The sequence below is a fragment of the Mauremys mutica genome, chromosome 6 (genome assembly GCF_020497125.1).
Source record: "Mauremys mutica isolate MM-2020 ecotype Southern chromosome 6, ASM2049712v1, whole genome shotgun sequence".
In the NCBI taxonomy this organism is placed as follows: Eukaryota; Metazoa; Chordata; order Testudines; family Geoemydidae; genus Mauremys; species Mauremys mutica.
The window spans coordinates 37,656,431-37,674,077 of NC_059077.1; the positions used below are offsets into that span (position 1 = coordinate 37,656,431).

Below are 17,647 nucleotides of genomic sequence, written 5' to 3' on the forward strand. Positions count from 1 at the left end.
CACCCACCCCCACCCACTGCGTGGCTGGTAGCTTGGGGAAGCCCCGCTGACCAAACACAAAAAAGATCATTGGCATTTCACTCCTCCCCTCCCCCCGCTTGGCTACGTGCAGGAAAGGATTTTTTTTTAAGCTGCTGCAGTCCACGAACCCAGTAGGAAAATGGCCATCCCCCTTACTTAAATTCCTGATTTTTAACCAGGTTATCCTGAACGATATCACTTTGCTGAGGATAACACAACAAGATAAAGAACGGATGCTTCTTGAATGCCAGCAATCACCGGGACCATACGCTGCTATGCTTTGCCACGCAATGATACCTGATTACTTGCTACATGCATGGCGTGGTAAAGTGTCCTACCATGGTGGGCGGAACAAGGCTGCCTTGCCCAGAAACCTTCTGCAAAGGCTTCTGGAGTACCTACAGGAGCGCTTCATCGAGATGTCCCTGGAGGATTTCCTCTCAATCCCCGGACATGTTAACAAACTTTTCTAAGTAACTATACTGTCTGCGAATGCATCCCAAGTCCTCAGAGCAAATCAATCATTAAAAAACGCTTGCTTAAAAAACAATGTTTGCTATTTGCAAAGGTACACTCACCAGAGCTCCCTTCCATGGTGTCATTGTCTGGGATAGTTGATTGTGAGGGCTGGGAGGAGGGTAATTCCGTCAGGGTGATACAAAGCTCCTGGCTGCTGGGGCTCACGGAGTGCTGTGTGCTCTCTGCTAGGTCTTCCTCCTCTTCTTCATCTTCATCTTCCCCGTCTGCATAATCCTCAGCCATGGCAGAGATTACAACCCCCACCTCGGAATCCACGGTAAGGGGTGGGGTACTTGTGGCGCAGCCCCCTAAAATTGCATGCAGCTCAGCATAAAAGCGGCATGTTTTTCGACCTGCCCCGGACCTTCCGTTTGCTTCTTTGGTTTTCTGGTAGGCTTGTCTGAGCTCCTTAACTTTCACTCTGCACTGCACTGAGTCCCTGCTGTGGCCATTATCCGTCATAGCCTTAGAAATTCTTTCAAATACTTTTTCATTTCGTCTTTTGGAACGCAGTTCTGTTAGCACTGTATCCTCTCCCCATATAGCGATCAGATCCAGTACCTCCCGTGCAGTCCATGCTGGGGCTCTTTTTCAATTCTCAGGAGACTGCATTGTTACCTGTGCTGATGAGCTCTGCGTGGTCACTTGTGCTGATGAGCTCTCCACGCTGGGGAAGCAGGAAATGAATTTCAAAAGTTCGCGGGGCTTTTCCTGTCTACCTGGCCAGTGCATCCGAGTTCAGAATGCTGTCCAGAGCGGTCAGTGGTGCACTGTGGGATACCGTCCGGAGGCCAATACCGTCGATTTGCGGCCACACTAACCCTATTTCGATATGTTAATCCCGATATTAGCGCCACTCCTCTCGTCGGGGAGGAGTACAGAAACCGATTTAAAGAGCCATTAAAATCGATATAAGGTGCCTCCTAGTGTGGACGGTTGTGGCGTTAAATCGGTTTTACGCTCCTAAAACCGATTTAAACGCCTAGTGTAGACCAGTCTTAAGAAAACAAAATGAAAGTAGAAGATGCACTTTCCGTCTTTAAATATACTGCCCAGCAGTTGTGTTCAGCATAACTGTTAACTCTACAATTTAAAATTCATACTCTTTTCTAGTTTTTAAAGAATTTAATAATTCTTGATTTGCTTACAGTGTAGAATTATAGTATAAATTTACCATGAAACCATTGCTCAGAGGGTAAAAATATAGTGCACTTACCTAATGTATTGCTTAGCATCCAAAAAGCTTCTTCTGTGCAGTGAGTTAATTGTTAATTGAAGAGTATGAATTCACACAGATTAATCTGAAACTTCAGAATATAGATTCTGAGTAGGAGTAGGGAGGTGATTTTACTTCTGTATATGTCATTGCTGAGACCAATACTAGAATACTATCTGATTCTGGTGTCCACATTTTAAAAGGGATATTGAAAAATTGGGGAGGGTGCAGAAAAGAGCCACAAAAATGATACCAAGGCCCAAGAATATGCCTTACAGTGAGCAACTTAGAGTTCAGTCTGCTTAGTTTATCAGAAAAGAGAATGAGAAGTGAATTGATTACAGTGTATAAGAACCTCATTGAGAGAAAAGACTGGGTACTAAAGGGCCGTTTAATTTAGATGAGAAAGGTATAACAAGAACCGAACCAATGGCTGGAAGCTGAAGTCAAGACCAATTCAAATTAGAATTAAGGCAAAGATTTTTCACAGTGAGGTAATTAATCACTAGAACAAACTACCAAAGAATGTGGTGGTTTTTCTATCTCTTGAACTCTTGGAATCAAGATTGGATGCCTTTCTGGAAGATATGTTTGGCCAACCACAAGTTATTAGGCTCAAAACGGGTAAGTGATAGAAATTGAATGGCCTGCTTTATACAGGAAATCAGATTAGATGGTCTAAATTAAAATAATTGAATTTCTAATATACTGAAATATAAACATTCAAATTATGTGAAACATGCCTCACTTTTACATATATTCACATAAAGGGAAATACTTGCCTACATCAAGAGTTTAACACTGCATTTGTAGACTATATGTAATATTGTGGCGGGGGTTTGTTTTTGCAGTTGGACCAGCTTCTTGGTAACATGATTGAAATGTGGGTTGACCGCATGGATAATATTACCCAGCCAGAAAGAAGAAAGCTTTCAGCTTTGGCATTACTTTCACTTCTGCCATCAGACAATAGGTGAGCAAAATTTAATAGATATCACTGTTTGTCACTAATGTTAAAACAAATTAAAAAGATCTTGCCTGATGATTTTTAAATATTTTTAAGACTGTAATGATAAGTAATTTTGCTGTATCTTTTGTTAGTGACCAAAGAAATGAAAAAGCTTAATACAAAATAGTATGAAATAATTTTTCTCTTTTTTAGTTCTGCATAGCTACTATAATTTGTCTGCTTGTTTCCTGGACAGCATTACTTGAACATATTGAATATATGAAGTAGATAATTCTACTTCAGGCTCCCCCCAGATTAAAACTAAAGAGTTGCTGCTTCTCTCCTCCACATTTAAGTAGTTGGATCAATCTGCTCATTAGACTTTTGATGTTCCCATACTGTGAGTACAGTATTCGTTTGGTTTACTCCATATATAGGATTTTTTTCAACATGACAATGAGAAAAAAAAATGCATGTGAATATGTGAAGCCAATAGGTGCAGCTTATTTTGCTCCTTTTACTCTTGGGACCTATCCTGGAGAAATAAGGCATTCTAAGTAAGCTTTGTCTGTGCGTATGGAGGAATTGCCGCCACCACCACATGATCTGCCATGGACTCTGAGCCTAGGACTCAGCTTGGGAACATGGGTCCAAATTTGATTCAGCTATTTCTATATGTAGAGAAGAACTGTACCCCTCTATCCAAGGTTTGTAGTTATTACCACCCTAATTCTTTTTTGAACTCAGTTACACTTTTGGCCTTCACAACATCCCCCGGAAACGAGTTCCTCCGGTTGACTGTATTTTGTGTAAAGAAGTACTTACCGTATATACTCGATCATAAGCCGGTTCATTTATAAGCCGACCCCCCCCCCCCCCCGAATATGGATAAGTAAAAATGGAAAATGTTCATAAGCCAACCCTATAATTCAGGGACCAGCAAATTTTGGCTCCCGGGCCATCAGGATAAGCCGCTGGTGGTCCGAGATGGTTTGCTTACCTCGAGCGTCCGCAGGCATGGAGGTAAACCTAAGTAAACAAAGTGTCCCGGCGCACCAGCTGCTTACCCTGATGGGCCGGGACAGCAACTAGTGGGGAAATTTTTTGTGGGGGAGAAGCTGGGAGTCAGGGGAGTAACCCCTGTGACCACCCCCCACATGACCCCACCCCTAACCCGGGACCCCCACACTCTCCCTATCCATCCCTTCCCACCTTATCTGGGGAGGGCCATGGGAGGATGTCTCTGACCTGGCTGGAGCAGTTCCGGCAGGCTGGGGCAGTTCCGGCAGGCTGGGCAGTGCGGCTGCAGCCTGCTCTGGCAGGCCAGACTGGGTGGCGCGGCCGCAGCATGGTCCAGCAGGCTGGGCCAGGCGGCGTGGCTGCAGTGTGCTCCACAGCCTGCTCTGGAGGGCAGGACTGAGCGGCACGGCTGCAGCCTGCCAGCCCCGGAGCTGCAGCTGCTTCGGAGGCTGGGGGGAGAGCAGCATGGCCAGAAGCAGAGAGACTCTGGCCCCGCCTCTTCCCTTCTGGCTCTGCTGGCTGTGCTGCCTCTCCTTGCTCCCTCTGTTGGGGGCAGGGGCTGTGTCCCACCTCTCCCTCTCTGTACCCATTCATAAGCTGACCCCCGTCTGTGGTGCTTTCCTTTTTTACTAAAAAAAGTTGGCTTATGAATGAGTATATATGGTTTCTTTTAAACCTGCTGCCTATTAATTTCATTGGGTGACCTCTGGTTCTTGTGTTATGTAAAGGGGTAAATAATACTTCCTTATTCACTTTCTCCACACCATTCATGATTTTTATAGACTGCGATCATATTCCCACTTGGTTGTCTGTTTTCTAAAATGATCAGTCCCAGTCTTTTTAATCTCTTACCATGTGGAAGATGTTCCAAACCACTAGTGATTTTTGTTGCCCTTTTCTATATCTTTTCCATTTCTTATATATCGTTTTTCGAGATGGGGCGACCAGAACTACATGTAGTATTCAAGGTGTGGGTATTCCATGGATTTATATAGTGGCATTATAATATTTACTGTCTTATTATTACATCTTTCCTAATGGTTCCTAACATTCTGTTAAGCTTTTTTGTCTGCTGCTGCACAGTGAGTGGATGTTCTCAGAGAACTAGCCACAATGGGTCCAAGATCTCTTTCTTGAACAGTAACAGTTCATTTAGACTCCCATTATTTTGTATGTATAGTTGGGATTATGTTTTCCAATATTTTGGAAAGCCGGTCAGGTTATTGTCGCCTCTGGAACCCTGCGCTCGGTCGCGGGAGGCCTTGGTGGAAAGGGCGCCCCCTGAGCCTCATACTGGGCCCATGGAACCCAGAAGCCCCACGGTTGCGCCCCTTGAGGATTGCCTTGTGGGGTAGGTGGCAGGAGTCCGTAACCTTCCGTGCTGGAAGCGACCGACGCGGGCCGAGATGGCCATGGAGGTGCCAAGGCGCTCACAGAGTGCGCTGCAGACTGGGGCAGTCCGTCCCCAGATGGCAAGGAAGAGCGATGTTGCTCCATGCGGTACCGGGAAGGCGACCGGGAGTGACGTCCGTCACGGTGCCGGGAGCTCGACCGGTGCCGGGAGCTCGAGCGGGACTGAGATCTTCGGTGCCGTGAACGGCCGCGCGAGTCGCGGTGCCGGGAGCGGTGCCGGGACGGCGATCTCTGACGGTGCCGACACGATGGCGACCTGGACCTCGTGCGGCGTCGGGAGTACGACCGGTACCACGATGATGAGCGGTACCGGGACTGCGACCGACGTTCCGACGGCGATCGGTGCCACGAAGGCGAGCGGTGCCGAGATCGCGAGCAACGGGACGGAGATCTGCCATGGGACCGGGAACGTGACCGGGACTGGGTGCGCCGTCCATGTCGCCTGTCCAGAGAGGGCGGCCGGGTCATTCTGGCCGGCTTTCCCGCCGACACGACAGCCCGCACCGGCGGTGCCGGGGGCCGGAGGCCTGGTGCCTCTATGAGCTTGATCAGCTCTCGCGCGGAGGCGAATGTCTCCGGCGTTGACGGCAGCCGGGGCTCAACCTCGGACGGCACCGGGGAGCGTGGCGACGCCGGACTCGACGGCCCTTGCGGCGCCGGAGTCAAGGGTCCGGTGCACGGCTTGTGCACGGGCACCGCGGGGGCCGCCAGGAGCGCAGCTGCTTTCGCCGAGTCCTCGACGCGAGCCTGAGCCAGTGCCTTCGCCAGCCTCTGCTTCTTCGCGGGCGAAAGCGAGCGGTGCCGAGACTTCTTAACCGCTTTCTGCGTCGGCGGTGCCGCGGAGGTGGAGCGGCTCGGTGCCGCCGGTGCGCTCTGCACCGAGGCAGTTCCCGGTGCCGGTGCGGACGGTGCCGGTGGCTGAAGCGACGCCTCCATCAAAATCTGCTTCAAGCGGATATCTTGTTCTTTTCGGGTCCGCGGTTTAAAAGTCGAACAGATCGAACACTTGTCTGTTCTGTGCCCTTCGCCCAGGCAACGGAGACAGGCGTCGTGCGGGTCTCCGATGGGCATAGGCCTCTGGCACGCCGCGCAGGGCTTAAAGCCCGGTGCCTTGGGCATGAGCCCGCACCGGGTGAGGTAAAAGGGGAAACCCCCCCCCGCCTTTTACCTTATCTATTTACACTAACTATCTAAGTAAGTAACTGTCAAAACTAACTACCAAACTAACTATATACAAACCAGAAGCGAAAGCTAGGGTCATGGAGAACGAAGAGCACTCCACAGTTCCAACTGGCCGTCACGGGCGATAAGAAGGAACTGAGGAGCGGACGGGCCGGCTGGGGTATATAACTCACGCCATGGCGGCGCCACTCCAGGGGGCGCCAGCCGGCCCGCCGGTGTTGCTAGGGTAAAAAGTTCCGAGATGCTGTGCACGCGCGGCGCGCACACCTAACTGGAATGGATAGGAGCAACACATCTCGAAGAACAACAGTTACTACAGGTGAGTAACCGTCTTTTACTTTGCCTTTATCAACACTGAATTTATTGCCCAGTCACTCAGCTTTGTGAGATCCCTTTGTAAGTCTTCGCAGGCTGCTTTGGACTTTACTAGTTTAAGTAATTTTGTATCATCTGCAAACTTTGCCACCTCAATGTTTACCCCTTTTTCCAAATCATTTTTGAATATGTTGAGCAGCACTGGTCCAAGTACAGATCCCTGGAGGACACTGGTGTTTACCTCTCTCCCTTCTGAAAACTGACCGTTTGTTCCTGCCCTTTGTTTCCTGTCTTTTAACCAGTTCCTGATCTTCCCTCTTATCCCATGACGTCTTGGTTTGGTTAAGAGCCTTTGGTTAGGGACCTTGTCAAAGGCTTTCTGAAAGTCTAAGCACACTGTATTCACTGGATCACCCGTGTCCACATGTTTGTTGACCCCCTCAAAGAAATCTAGTAGACTGATGCAGCATGATTTCCCTTTAAAAAAACCATGTTGACTCTTCCCCAACATATCACATTAATCTGCGTGTCTGATAATTCTGTTCTTTACTATAGTTTCAACCAATTTGCCTGGTACCAAAGTTAGGCTTACCAGCTTGTAATTGCCAGGATTGCCTCTGGAGCCTTTTAAAAAAATTGTTATCACATGAGCTATCCTCGAGTCATCTGATACAGAAGCTGATTTAAGTGATGGGTTACATACCACAATATGGATCCTGGACAACGGGATGGATCTCTCAATAAAATTGACCCACTCTGTTCACTCCCTCTGAAGCATCTGGCACTGGCTATTGTCCAAAGATAGGATACTGAGCTAGTTGGACCATTGGTCTGACCCAGTATGGCCATTCTTATGTTATGTTATGAGAATAAACAATACACTCAGTGCAGAATTCCATGATATGTTAATTTGAACACAGATCTCAATTTTGAAATGATTTTTCAGTTTTACACTGTACCAAATTTTAAGTTTTACAGGTGCCAAAGAATTTTGGATTGACAACATGTAGTTGTATAGAAGTTGCCATGTGGAAAGCTGGAGATTTTGGCAGCTGGTTAGGGGACATTTGGACTTTCAGCATCGGGCAGGAGTTGGGAGATTATTTAAGGTTTGAGCATCTGTTATGTGTTCAAAGCTTTTGGCATTAGGGAGTGAATGTTCTTCCTCTTCCATTCTCCTTTGTTGAGCAGGGCATAGCTGATTTATCTTTAGGGAGGGATGGAGGGTTGGATACCTTATATATTGTTAATGAACAAAAAAAATGGAAAAGCATAAATTCCTCCCACTGCAGATCACGATAGCAACCAGCTACATCATTGCTCCTTCCTCATTATGCCCCACTACATCCACCAGTGGTAGATAAGTACATAAACTGGATGTCTGGGGTTTTTTTTGCTAAAATGATGAACAGTGTGATAGCTGGCATTGAAATTATCACTGTTGGAATTCATAGTTATCACATATATTTAGATGAGAACAGGCATTTCACAGTTACCTGAAAAATACTGTTCAGTCTGCCTCGAGACTCAGGAAGGCAATATATCATAGAGTTAAACTTAGTTCCCAATTTTTCCATGAGCCCCATAATTTTTTTTGAATGCAGCCAAATTCTACAGTCAGTTCTGTAGCCATGAAATTTTAGAAAACATAGACCTCGTCATATCTCCCCAAATGGGGAGCATTTGGGTGAATAGCTCAGCTCAGGAGGGATCATTGCTTTTTTTTATAATGAACAGAAGCTTATCTCCAGTCCACCAAGGCATCTAGCCATGAGTCTGAACAGCAGGTGGACTGCCTCAATTGCTGCTTGGAAATACTCTAAAAAATTGTCAGCAGATATGCACAGAATAGAGTTTCGCATGGTGGACTTATTTGTAACCAAATTGAGAACTTAGCTGAAGAGGTTTTGTCGCAGATTCAGGTTGTTGGGAGTTCCGTCAGTGGGTGGAATCCTCGATGCATGTCTTTCCTCCTTCAAAGAGTCTTTGAAAGACATGAATGGAGGGAGCAAAACTTAGGTTGATTGCTTTAGACTGGTCTTGCCAATCCTTGTACTAAGAACATTTTGAACCACAGTATCTCATTCTGCTTCCAGCTGCTCCAGATTTCCTGTTGCAAAGATCAAGCCTTCCTGGTGATCCTTAAAGATGAATTACTGGTCAGCATCAGTCATAGCATGACTCCAGGGTTGATTAAAGACCAGTCTATTGGGTCCCCAGTCCATTAGTTAGCATTAGAGAAATTGGCTGCCTACCCTAGCAAATGATTACGTGCTTGGAGGATCAGTTTAGTGTTATGAAGATTTGCGTACCTTCCTTGAATCTGTTGACTCATATTTTTCCTTTCTTTGGGCAGCCTTCAAGATAGTATTCCTAGTAAGGAATTACCCTAGCCTGGTATCTGGGGAACTAGCAGCCCTGTTTTGTAAATTCTCTTATTGCTTTTGCTTAGGTAAAATTATTTTTAGAACAAGGTCTGGGATATTCATTTAACATTTGTTTGGCCTAATCCCAATTCCGCCGTTTCCCAATATTTCCCTTTTAAAGCAAAAAGCAAAATAAAGTTGACATTCATTGGATTTACTTAGAGCTTTAAAGTTTTGTCTTTCAGCAGAACTCAAGAAATCTGATTCCCTTATGTGTAATCTAATGTCTTAAGAAATGACAAAAAGCCTGTCACTCATCATTAGCTAATGGGATACAATCTTGTATCAAGCAATGTTAGTAGGCTAAAGGGGGTCATTTCGTTCCTTGCTGTGAGCCCACACTCTGCCAGAGGCCTGCTTAAACATATGGTAATTCTGTTTCAGTTATAATGACGTTTCTTACTCTGACTTGGTACATTATCCATAGGCATTAACATGCTGACTCAAACTTCTCTTCAGATCCAGCATTCAGACGAAGAGATTTGAGTGCAGTAGTACATATCAACACAGTGTAGTCCCTTTCAGCTGATCTTGCCTGTCCCATGTGTGATGGTTTACTATAAAATGTGTTTTTTGTTATATCATAATTTAACGTTGGGTATTCATATCACTTAAGACAGATAAAATGTACTTTTGAAATGAGTGCTGTATACTATATCATACTGATTGTGTGTTGACAGTATGTGGGTCTTATACACGATATAGGGTGACAAGACAGCAAATGTGAAAAATCGGGATGGGGGTGGGGGTAATAGGAGCCTATATTAAAAAAAGACCCTAAAATCGGGACATCTGGCCACCCTAACACAATAACATGTTCTATGCTGAATGTTGTTTGAGGAGAAAAGGTGCGTTATCTAAAAGGGAAAAAAAGTAAACTTATAGGATTAAATGTTGAGTGTTCCAAACTATAGTATTGTTTGCGACAATGGGACAGATGAACTTCAGCGTATTTTTGAAAACTAGTAAGCTGCTTGTTATTGAAGACAGGAAAATTGCACAAAATATAAAAGTATCTCCGTAAATCTCAAATGAAGGATTCTCTTTACTTTTGGGGAATATTTTCCAATTTTTTTTCCTCTCCATCTCCAAAAGTTGGGCTGCTACTTAAGTTAACATGTTCATTTTTCAGTTGTTTACCTGAGACCTAGTTGCAACAGTATGGTATGGAAAGTATACATGGTTTGCACATAACCCTGTTTTCTCCTAGAAATCTTCCTTCCAAATACTAATGGGGCTCAGCCCTACTTCACTTGAAAATATTGGGCCTATACGTGAAAAGCCTTATTCATATGAATAACATCATTTAAATCAATAGGATTATTCATTCAAGTAAGGATGGGCTTGCAGGATGATATTAATTAGATGAGGCACACAGTATTCACGCCAGCAAGCAATGCTCTTTCAACTTTCTGCAATTACATATTTGTGATTCCCATAATGTATTCATTTCAGGATATACTAGCTATAACATTTGGGTTTATTACACCATTAATTTTAAAATCTTATAAATGTAGTAAGCAAATGACAAGTTCATTTTGTGAGGTTTCCAAGTCATTGTTGCAAGAAAAAGATACTGAGGAATTCTATCCTTGAGTAAAACTTCAGTCGTTAGCGGGCATATTAATTTAATTTATGTCACAGGTACAAAATCACTTCATCATAAAATTTCACAATTTTCCTATATGACAGCTAGTAAGATTGCCAGGTCCAAAATACCCTCTCAAAGAGAGTCAGTTGGGCTATGAAAATCACCGATCAAATAACTGCCCTGCCACTACTGAAGATTATAGTCCTATGCGTTTTCTGCAGTTGTGGGAACTTATACTTCATGTACTCAGTACACAGGTCTGTAACTTGCATTAAAAGAAAAGCCTTCCAAATTCATTAGTCATTCAAGTGCAAGTTAAGTTGGAAATTTTTAAACAAAACTTGAGTTATCCAAGCACATGCACACAAGGAAAAAGTAAGTAAGTTTTTCCCCTAAAGATTTCCCATTCAGTTGACTTGATGCTTCAGCCATGTGACAAATTGGGTTTGATATTTTTTTGTGTTTCTTAATGTGGAGAACACCAGACTAATCCAGAATGAGGAGGAGGGACTGAAGGAGAGGAATGGCACAGGAAAGATGGAGAAAACAGCCTGACTTTTGTTTCCTTCCCCTTTCTGCCTTTTGAACCGCTTAGTTTTGCTTTGGCTTTTTGTGCATGCTTTTCCTAGCGTGCTTTTCTAGTCTATGGCCCTTTTAATCTGACAGAGACTAGCAGCTGCAGATTTAAAGTCACCATTTTGCTTGTGCTTGCTGCAGACTTTGCCTCCTTTCCATCCAGATGGAAAATATTTTTGTTCCTTGTTGTATTTTCCCCTGGTATTCATTCCCTCTAATTGCTGAGGAAGCATCTACAACATTTAGGCAGTGTATTGCATTCAGAAGGATCCCAAACCATTCTGAAGAGTACATAGATTGTATTATTCAGTTTAAAAATTAATATCCTTCACAGTTTGGTTTAAAAATGTATGGTGGATGTAAGAAGCAAAATTGTTTTCAGAACCCAAAAGTTTCAGGGACTAGGTGAGAGAGCCTTAACACAACAATGGCATGAGATTTCTTACATTTCAACTTCCTCAAAAATATTACCGTATTCCTTTGCTGAAAGCTTGTAGGTAAAGTGTCAGCACCAGTGGATTCTAGAGTGGCCACTTTATGGTTTTAGTTCATATTGGTCTACATTTAGTCTCTGTTTATGTATTATAAAATCTTTCTAGGCAATGTCAATCAGAGCCATATGCAGCACAGTAGGTAAGATCTAAGTGTCTTTAATAACAATAATAGCACTATATGTAACATTGTGTGCATGTAGTCCTTCAGTCCGGCATCCTGTTTATCTTCTGAAGTACAGCTGCACATTTTGCCATAGTCTTTAGAAGCTCATAGTTAAAAAAAAAAAAAAAAAAAATCTCTTTCCTGGTTAGTATGCTACAACACATTTCCATTTAGCAGCAATTTCCTCTTTTTACTTGTTTTCCTCATAAACTGAACAGTGTCCAACTATCTGTGTTTGCCTTCTGAGTCCAGCCACTTAAATTATGTAAGACTTCATGTATTTGACTGACTTATACTACATTATTTTATTTCTCTTTCTCATTCTGTGCTCTTACTTACTACTTAGAAACCTCTAAGAAACCTACTTAGAAACCTTTTAGTTACACCATTCAATCCACGCAAATATTTTTAAAATCATCTCCTGTATTCTGCTGTTGATTATTGTGGTTATAACCTACTTTTTAAAAATAAAATATATATAGGCAAATCATAAAATGTTTGTTATAGGTAACATACAAATAAAAATATAAATGCAGGCATATAAATGTAAATAGATTTAAAAGTATATATTGAACTAAGCTAAGAGGTCTTTCAAAACTTTAGTAAACTAAACTCTAACCTTTTTCCCCTCCTTTTGCAATTTTTATATCAGAGACCAACTTTAAAAGCCTCTTATAGCAGGATGCTCTGTCAGGGGGAGCTCTGTACTGTCTTGCTGTTAGTAAAGGGTGGCGGCTACTGCTGTTCAGAGGCTGTGGAGCCTTTTTGTCTGTGTTATGAGTAAGGCTATGATTATGTCATGGAAGTCATGGAATCCGTGACTTCCAGAGACCTCAGTGACATTTTCTGTCCTGGGGCTGGAGCTGACAGGCTGCGCAGCTCTCAGCCACTGTTGAGGGTGGGCCCCAGCAGCTCCTCCTAGGCAGCAGGAGGACCCCACAGTTCCCAGCACCTGTGAGGGGTGGGGGGACCTCCCTGTTCCCAGCCCCTGTGGGCGGCGGGGAGATCCCAAAGCACCCACTCCCTGCGGGTGGTGGATCGCCCCTCGCAGCCGCCCAGCCACGGCAGGCACCGAGGGGGCCCTGCAGCCGCCCAGCCACAGCGGGTGGCGGAGGGCCTCCCCCTCCCCCACAACAGCCCACCTTCGGCTGGCGGCAAAGGGACCCCACAGCTGCTCAATTGCCATGGGTCGTGAGGGGACCACAGGTGAGTAAAATTATGGCTCTTGTCCTATAACCCCCAGTAGGGATGATGAAAGAGTGTCACTGTCCTAGCGGTTGCTTCCACAGGTGTTATGCTAAGGGAACATGGGCCAGAGCAGCACCTGTTACACCTTTTCATCAGAAGCAGTGTGTACTTGCCTTGTGCCACCCCAGTTCTGCTGGCCATTGTGGCCATGCCTCTTCTTCCTCTTTGCTCCCTTTGTGACACTAGCCTCCAGCAGTCCTTATATTTCCTGAGGGCAGTGTCTTAAGAGTGTGCCCCTTCCCCTCTGCATACCTACACCGAGCTAGACAGAATTTTATTTAATGTCTGTTTTGTCACGTCAAAATGTAAATATCATTAGTTTTTGAAGTGTCTTTGTCAGCATGTTAGCAATTTAAAACCACTTTAATTCTTGTTTTTAATCCAATGAGAAGAGCTATTTTACCTGGTTTACTAGTTCATTTTAGTTTTGAGTACAGTTCTGAGTTGCCTGACAGTTAACCAAGTTTAAAGATAAGTAGTTGTGGGGTGGAAAGTTTTAAATGACTGAATGCCATGTAATTTTATCCCAAAATTACTGCAAATCGAATCCAGAGTAACAAGAAATGATAGGCCGTGTATTCCTGGAATGAAGACTGTCTCTAAATATTGGCAAACATAGAAATGATGGGATTTCATTAGTATTCATTTATTGGCCTGTTTTAGGACAACTCCTTAGGTGATTTCTTTTAAGGCCAGGTCTACACTAGAATATTAGGTGAGTTTTAACTGTGTCATTCTGGAATGTGAACAATCCACACCCCTGAGCAGCGTAATTAAACTGACCTTATCCTCAGTAAAAAGAATGAGGAGTACTTGTGGCACCTTAGAGACTAACAAGTTTATTTGAGCATAAGCTTTCATAGGCTACAGCCCACTTCATCGGATGCATGCAGTGGAAGATACAGTAGGAAAATATGTATACACAGAGAACATGAAAAAATAGGTGTTGCCATACCAGCTGTACAAGGGTAATTTAATTAAGGTGAGCTATTATCCTCAGTGTAGACAGTGCTAGGTTGACGCAAGACTACTACTTTGACATACCTTAGGGAACACCACAATTAAAACTAAGCACAATTATCAAAATTATTAACCATGTAATATATTATTATTAAAGAAAGGAAAAGAAAACAAATAAAACACCACAAAACAAAACACAAACAATAAACAATGGTTACTTCTGGTATAGTCTCTTATGTATGTCTCTCTGTGGAGAGCTTTGAACAGAGATTACACCTTTGAGAGAGACATGCCTCTGGAGCATTTTTCTCTTGGTAAGTTGAAACCACTGCTGTAGTGCTTCACGCTAGACACTACCTATGTCGACAGGAGGAGTTCTCCTGCCAGCGTTGGTAATCCACCTCCCTGAGAGGTGGTAGATAGATCAATGAAACCCCTGTGATTAAAATAGTGGGAGTCACATTGTTGAGATGCCATTTTAAAAAAAATAAATTAAGAGCTGCCCTACCATTTCTTGTTTCTCTAGACCAGATATTTTTACTAATTTAGGGATAAAATTATTTGGTGCTTAACCATTTAAAACTACCCCTTTCCACCTCCACCCTCCCCATAGTGCACTATGTTTAAGTTGATCCATGATTCTACGTTTGTGATGTACTGGTTAAAATATTACAATTAAGAATGAAGTATTCCTTTCACCCTTATGTATCTGTTCATCTTGATGATTGTGTTCTATCTACAAAAGCATGGAGCTTGTTTGATTAATGAGATGATTTCAAAAATACACTCATGCATTGATACAACTGTGAGAGTTTTTGTCAATACAATTTGATATTCATATAAACAGAAATATATTGTTTTCTTCCGCTGAATTTTCTTTTATGTAGAAATTATATCTTGTTTGTTTCTTTACATATCTTTTTTAGTTTTTTTCAAAGATAATTGCATAGAAACAGACGGATCATGATAAACGCATGCCTTTGGTTCCAATTGTAAATATGGATTTCTTTCGGAAACATTTCTCTAAATCAAATTATTCATCTTTGTCTTCAAAGCCGTAATTTTTCTGACATCTTGCACTTTTATCATAAGATTGAAGTTCTCTTTGAAACTTTCTTCCAGATTTAGAATTCTTCGTTCTGTTGCTTTGTGGTCTGAAAGTACCTCTAGAATATGACATTTCAACTTTAGCACCCAGTATTAATTGTTTTAGACAAAGTTAATCTTTTAAAAGGGACTTGCATTTCAGCAAAATGTAGTTTCTTGTATTAGTGATTGTGATTTCTTATTCAATTTCTGTCTCTTTGAAGCTGTCATTGCAATTTCATAGATGGAAAAGTTGCACCAAAATCTTTTTTTTTTTTTTAATTTCAAATTGTTAAAGATTGAACATGCAGTATGTCTTTCTGCATTCAAAAACAAAGGGATGGAAACAGCACACTGATTCTGCTTTCATTATTCTTGTTAATATCACCATTAGTTCTTTAAGTAGTTCTTCTAGAAGTTTTTTTATCCTTATTGTGGTGGGGTTTTCTTTGTTTGTTTTGTTTTGTTCTAACAGTAGAATTGAGGACAATTTTAAAAGTTAAAATTGAATCTGTCAAGAGATAGAAATACTCAGAAATCATGTAGAATTTTACAGCTTCATAGTACTATGTAAACATCTAATTTGAAAATTAATTAAAATTAATTCTTATAAATAAAAGAAATAAGAAGCTGTTCATTTAGTATTTCTATTGTACTTTTAGTGGTGCTTGCCCATTTTTGTACTATTCTAATGAAAAAGTAACATCTGAGCCATGTGTCTAATACCTGTCCTCTTTATATTGAAAATAATAGAGTGGAAATTTTGCTAAATGAATAAATAAAAAACATGATAAATAAGTTACAGTGGCTGAATTGATCATATGGCATGCTTCAGGGCAATAGTGGGTGGTTAAAATAAATTAGGTGCATAATCTCTGTAAGAAAATATAATTGTGGTACAATTTGCAGATGACAGAAAAATTGGTGGAGTGATAAATAATGGTGGAGTCAGGTTAATTATACAGGCTGACCTATAACTTGGTAAGGTGGGCTTATTTGAACAACATGAGTGTTAACACAGACAAATTCATTGTCATGTATCTGGGAACAAAGAATTCAGGACTCACTGATAAGATGGGGAACTGTATCCTGGAGAGCAGTGACTCTGAAAAGGACTTAGAGGTCATGGTTGATAACTAGTTGATTAATAATTTCCAGTGTGATTCTGTAGCTAAGGAGGAAAACACAGTCCTTAGATATATAAACAGGAATATTGATTAGGAGTAGGAAGGTGGTATTACTTTCGTATATGGCATTAGTGAGACCATTACTGGAATACTGTGTCTTTCAAAAAGGATGATGTCAAATGCTGCACAAGACATGGATGGCAGCATAACCCCTCACCGTGCATTGCTGTGTTCTGGACCAATGCCGATTGGGTTACAGGGACCTCAAACTGGTAAGCTTCATACCCTGTAAGCTCACTATCTACACTAGAACCTTCCAAAGTTGAGACAGTTGTAATTTAACACCTCCACCCCAAAACCAGACCACCTTGATGCTGGATTGAAGGTGAAAAGCCATACAGCAGTTTTGCCATATGGAAAATAGCTCTTACAGATCCCAAAACTGGTGATCAGTGTAGACCCCTGACCTCCAATGTAATCAGCAACTAATTAAAGGGTGAAAAGGATCGAGCAGAAACGGAGCTCAAAATGGCAACTTGCCTCAGCAATAAACCAAACAATCTCTCATGGACACCATTACCACCCCCACTGTCCAGGAGCAACAGTGATGGGCAGGTCAGATGCAGCAAGCAGCACCCTACCCCACATTCTGCAGCACAAGGAAAAGGGGGAAAGAGAAGAAGCTCCACATACAAACTAAAGGCAAGTGGGAGGGTGAGAAGGAATTAAAAGGCACATGTGGAGCACTGCCTTAGTTGCTCCTGGTTGAGATCCCCTACCCCTCACTCACCTGAGGGAGTCTTCACTGTTCCAAACCACATCAAAGATGCACCCCAGCTAGTAGGGAGACCATTTGAGGTCTGGAAAACATTCCTTATATTGAGAAACTGTAAAGTTCAGTCTATTTATTTATCCAAGAGAAGGCTGAGAGGTGACTTGATCACAGTCTACAAGTACCTATAAGACCTAGGTGGTATTTTTGTTGTTGTTAAATAGAGAAGAGTCTTTTGATAGTAGACTGCTCTTTAGTCCAACGGAAAAAACATAGTGAGATCCAATGGTGAGAAGCTGAAATTAGACAAAATCAGATTAGAAGTAAACTGGAAATTTTTAGCAGGGAGGGAAAATAACCTTTGGACAATTTTTTTGGGATTGTGGTAAATTCTACATCATTTGAAGTCTTGAAATTAAGACTGGATATTGTTTTAAAAGATGTGCTGTAGCTCAGCCAGAAGTTATGATCTTGATGCAGAATTTATTGAGTGAGGTTCGTTGGCCTTTGTTATACAGGAGGTCAGACTAGATTATCGTTATGGTCTCTTCTGGCGTTAAAATTTATTA

At 42.5% G+C, this 17,647-nt stretch overlaps 1 protein-coding gene across 3 annotated transcripts in view; it reads left to right on the forward strand.

Annotated features, from left to right (window-relative positions):
• IPO11 (importin 11) overlaps positions 1-17,647 on the forward strand; it is a 233,387-nt gene that overhangs the window by 159,046 nt on the left and 56,694 nt on the right. For all 3 annotated transcript variants that reach the window (XM_045020850.1, XM_045020851.1, XM_045020849.1), the window contains exon 28: positions 2,608-2,729. In XM_045020850.1, the coding sequence (XP_044876785.1) occupies positions 2,608-2,729 (122 nt within the window). The remainder of the gene's footprint in view (positions 1-2,607; positions 2,730-17,647) is intronic.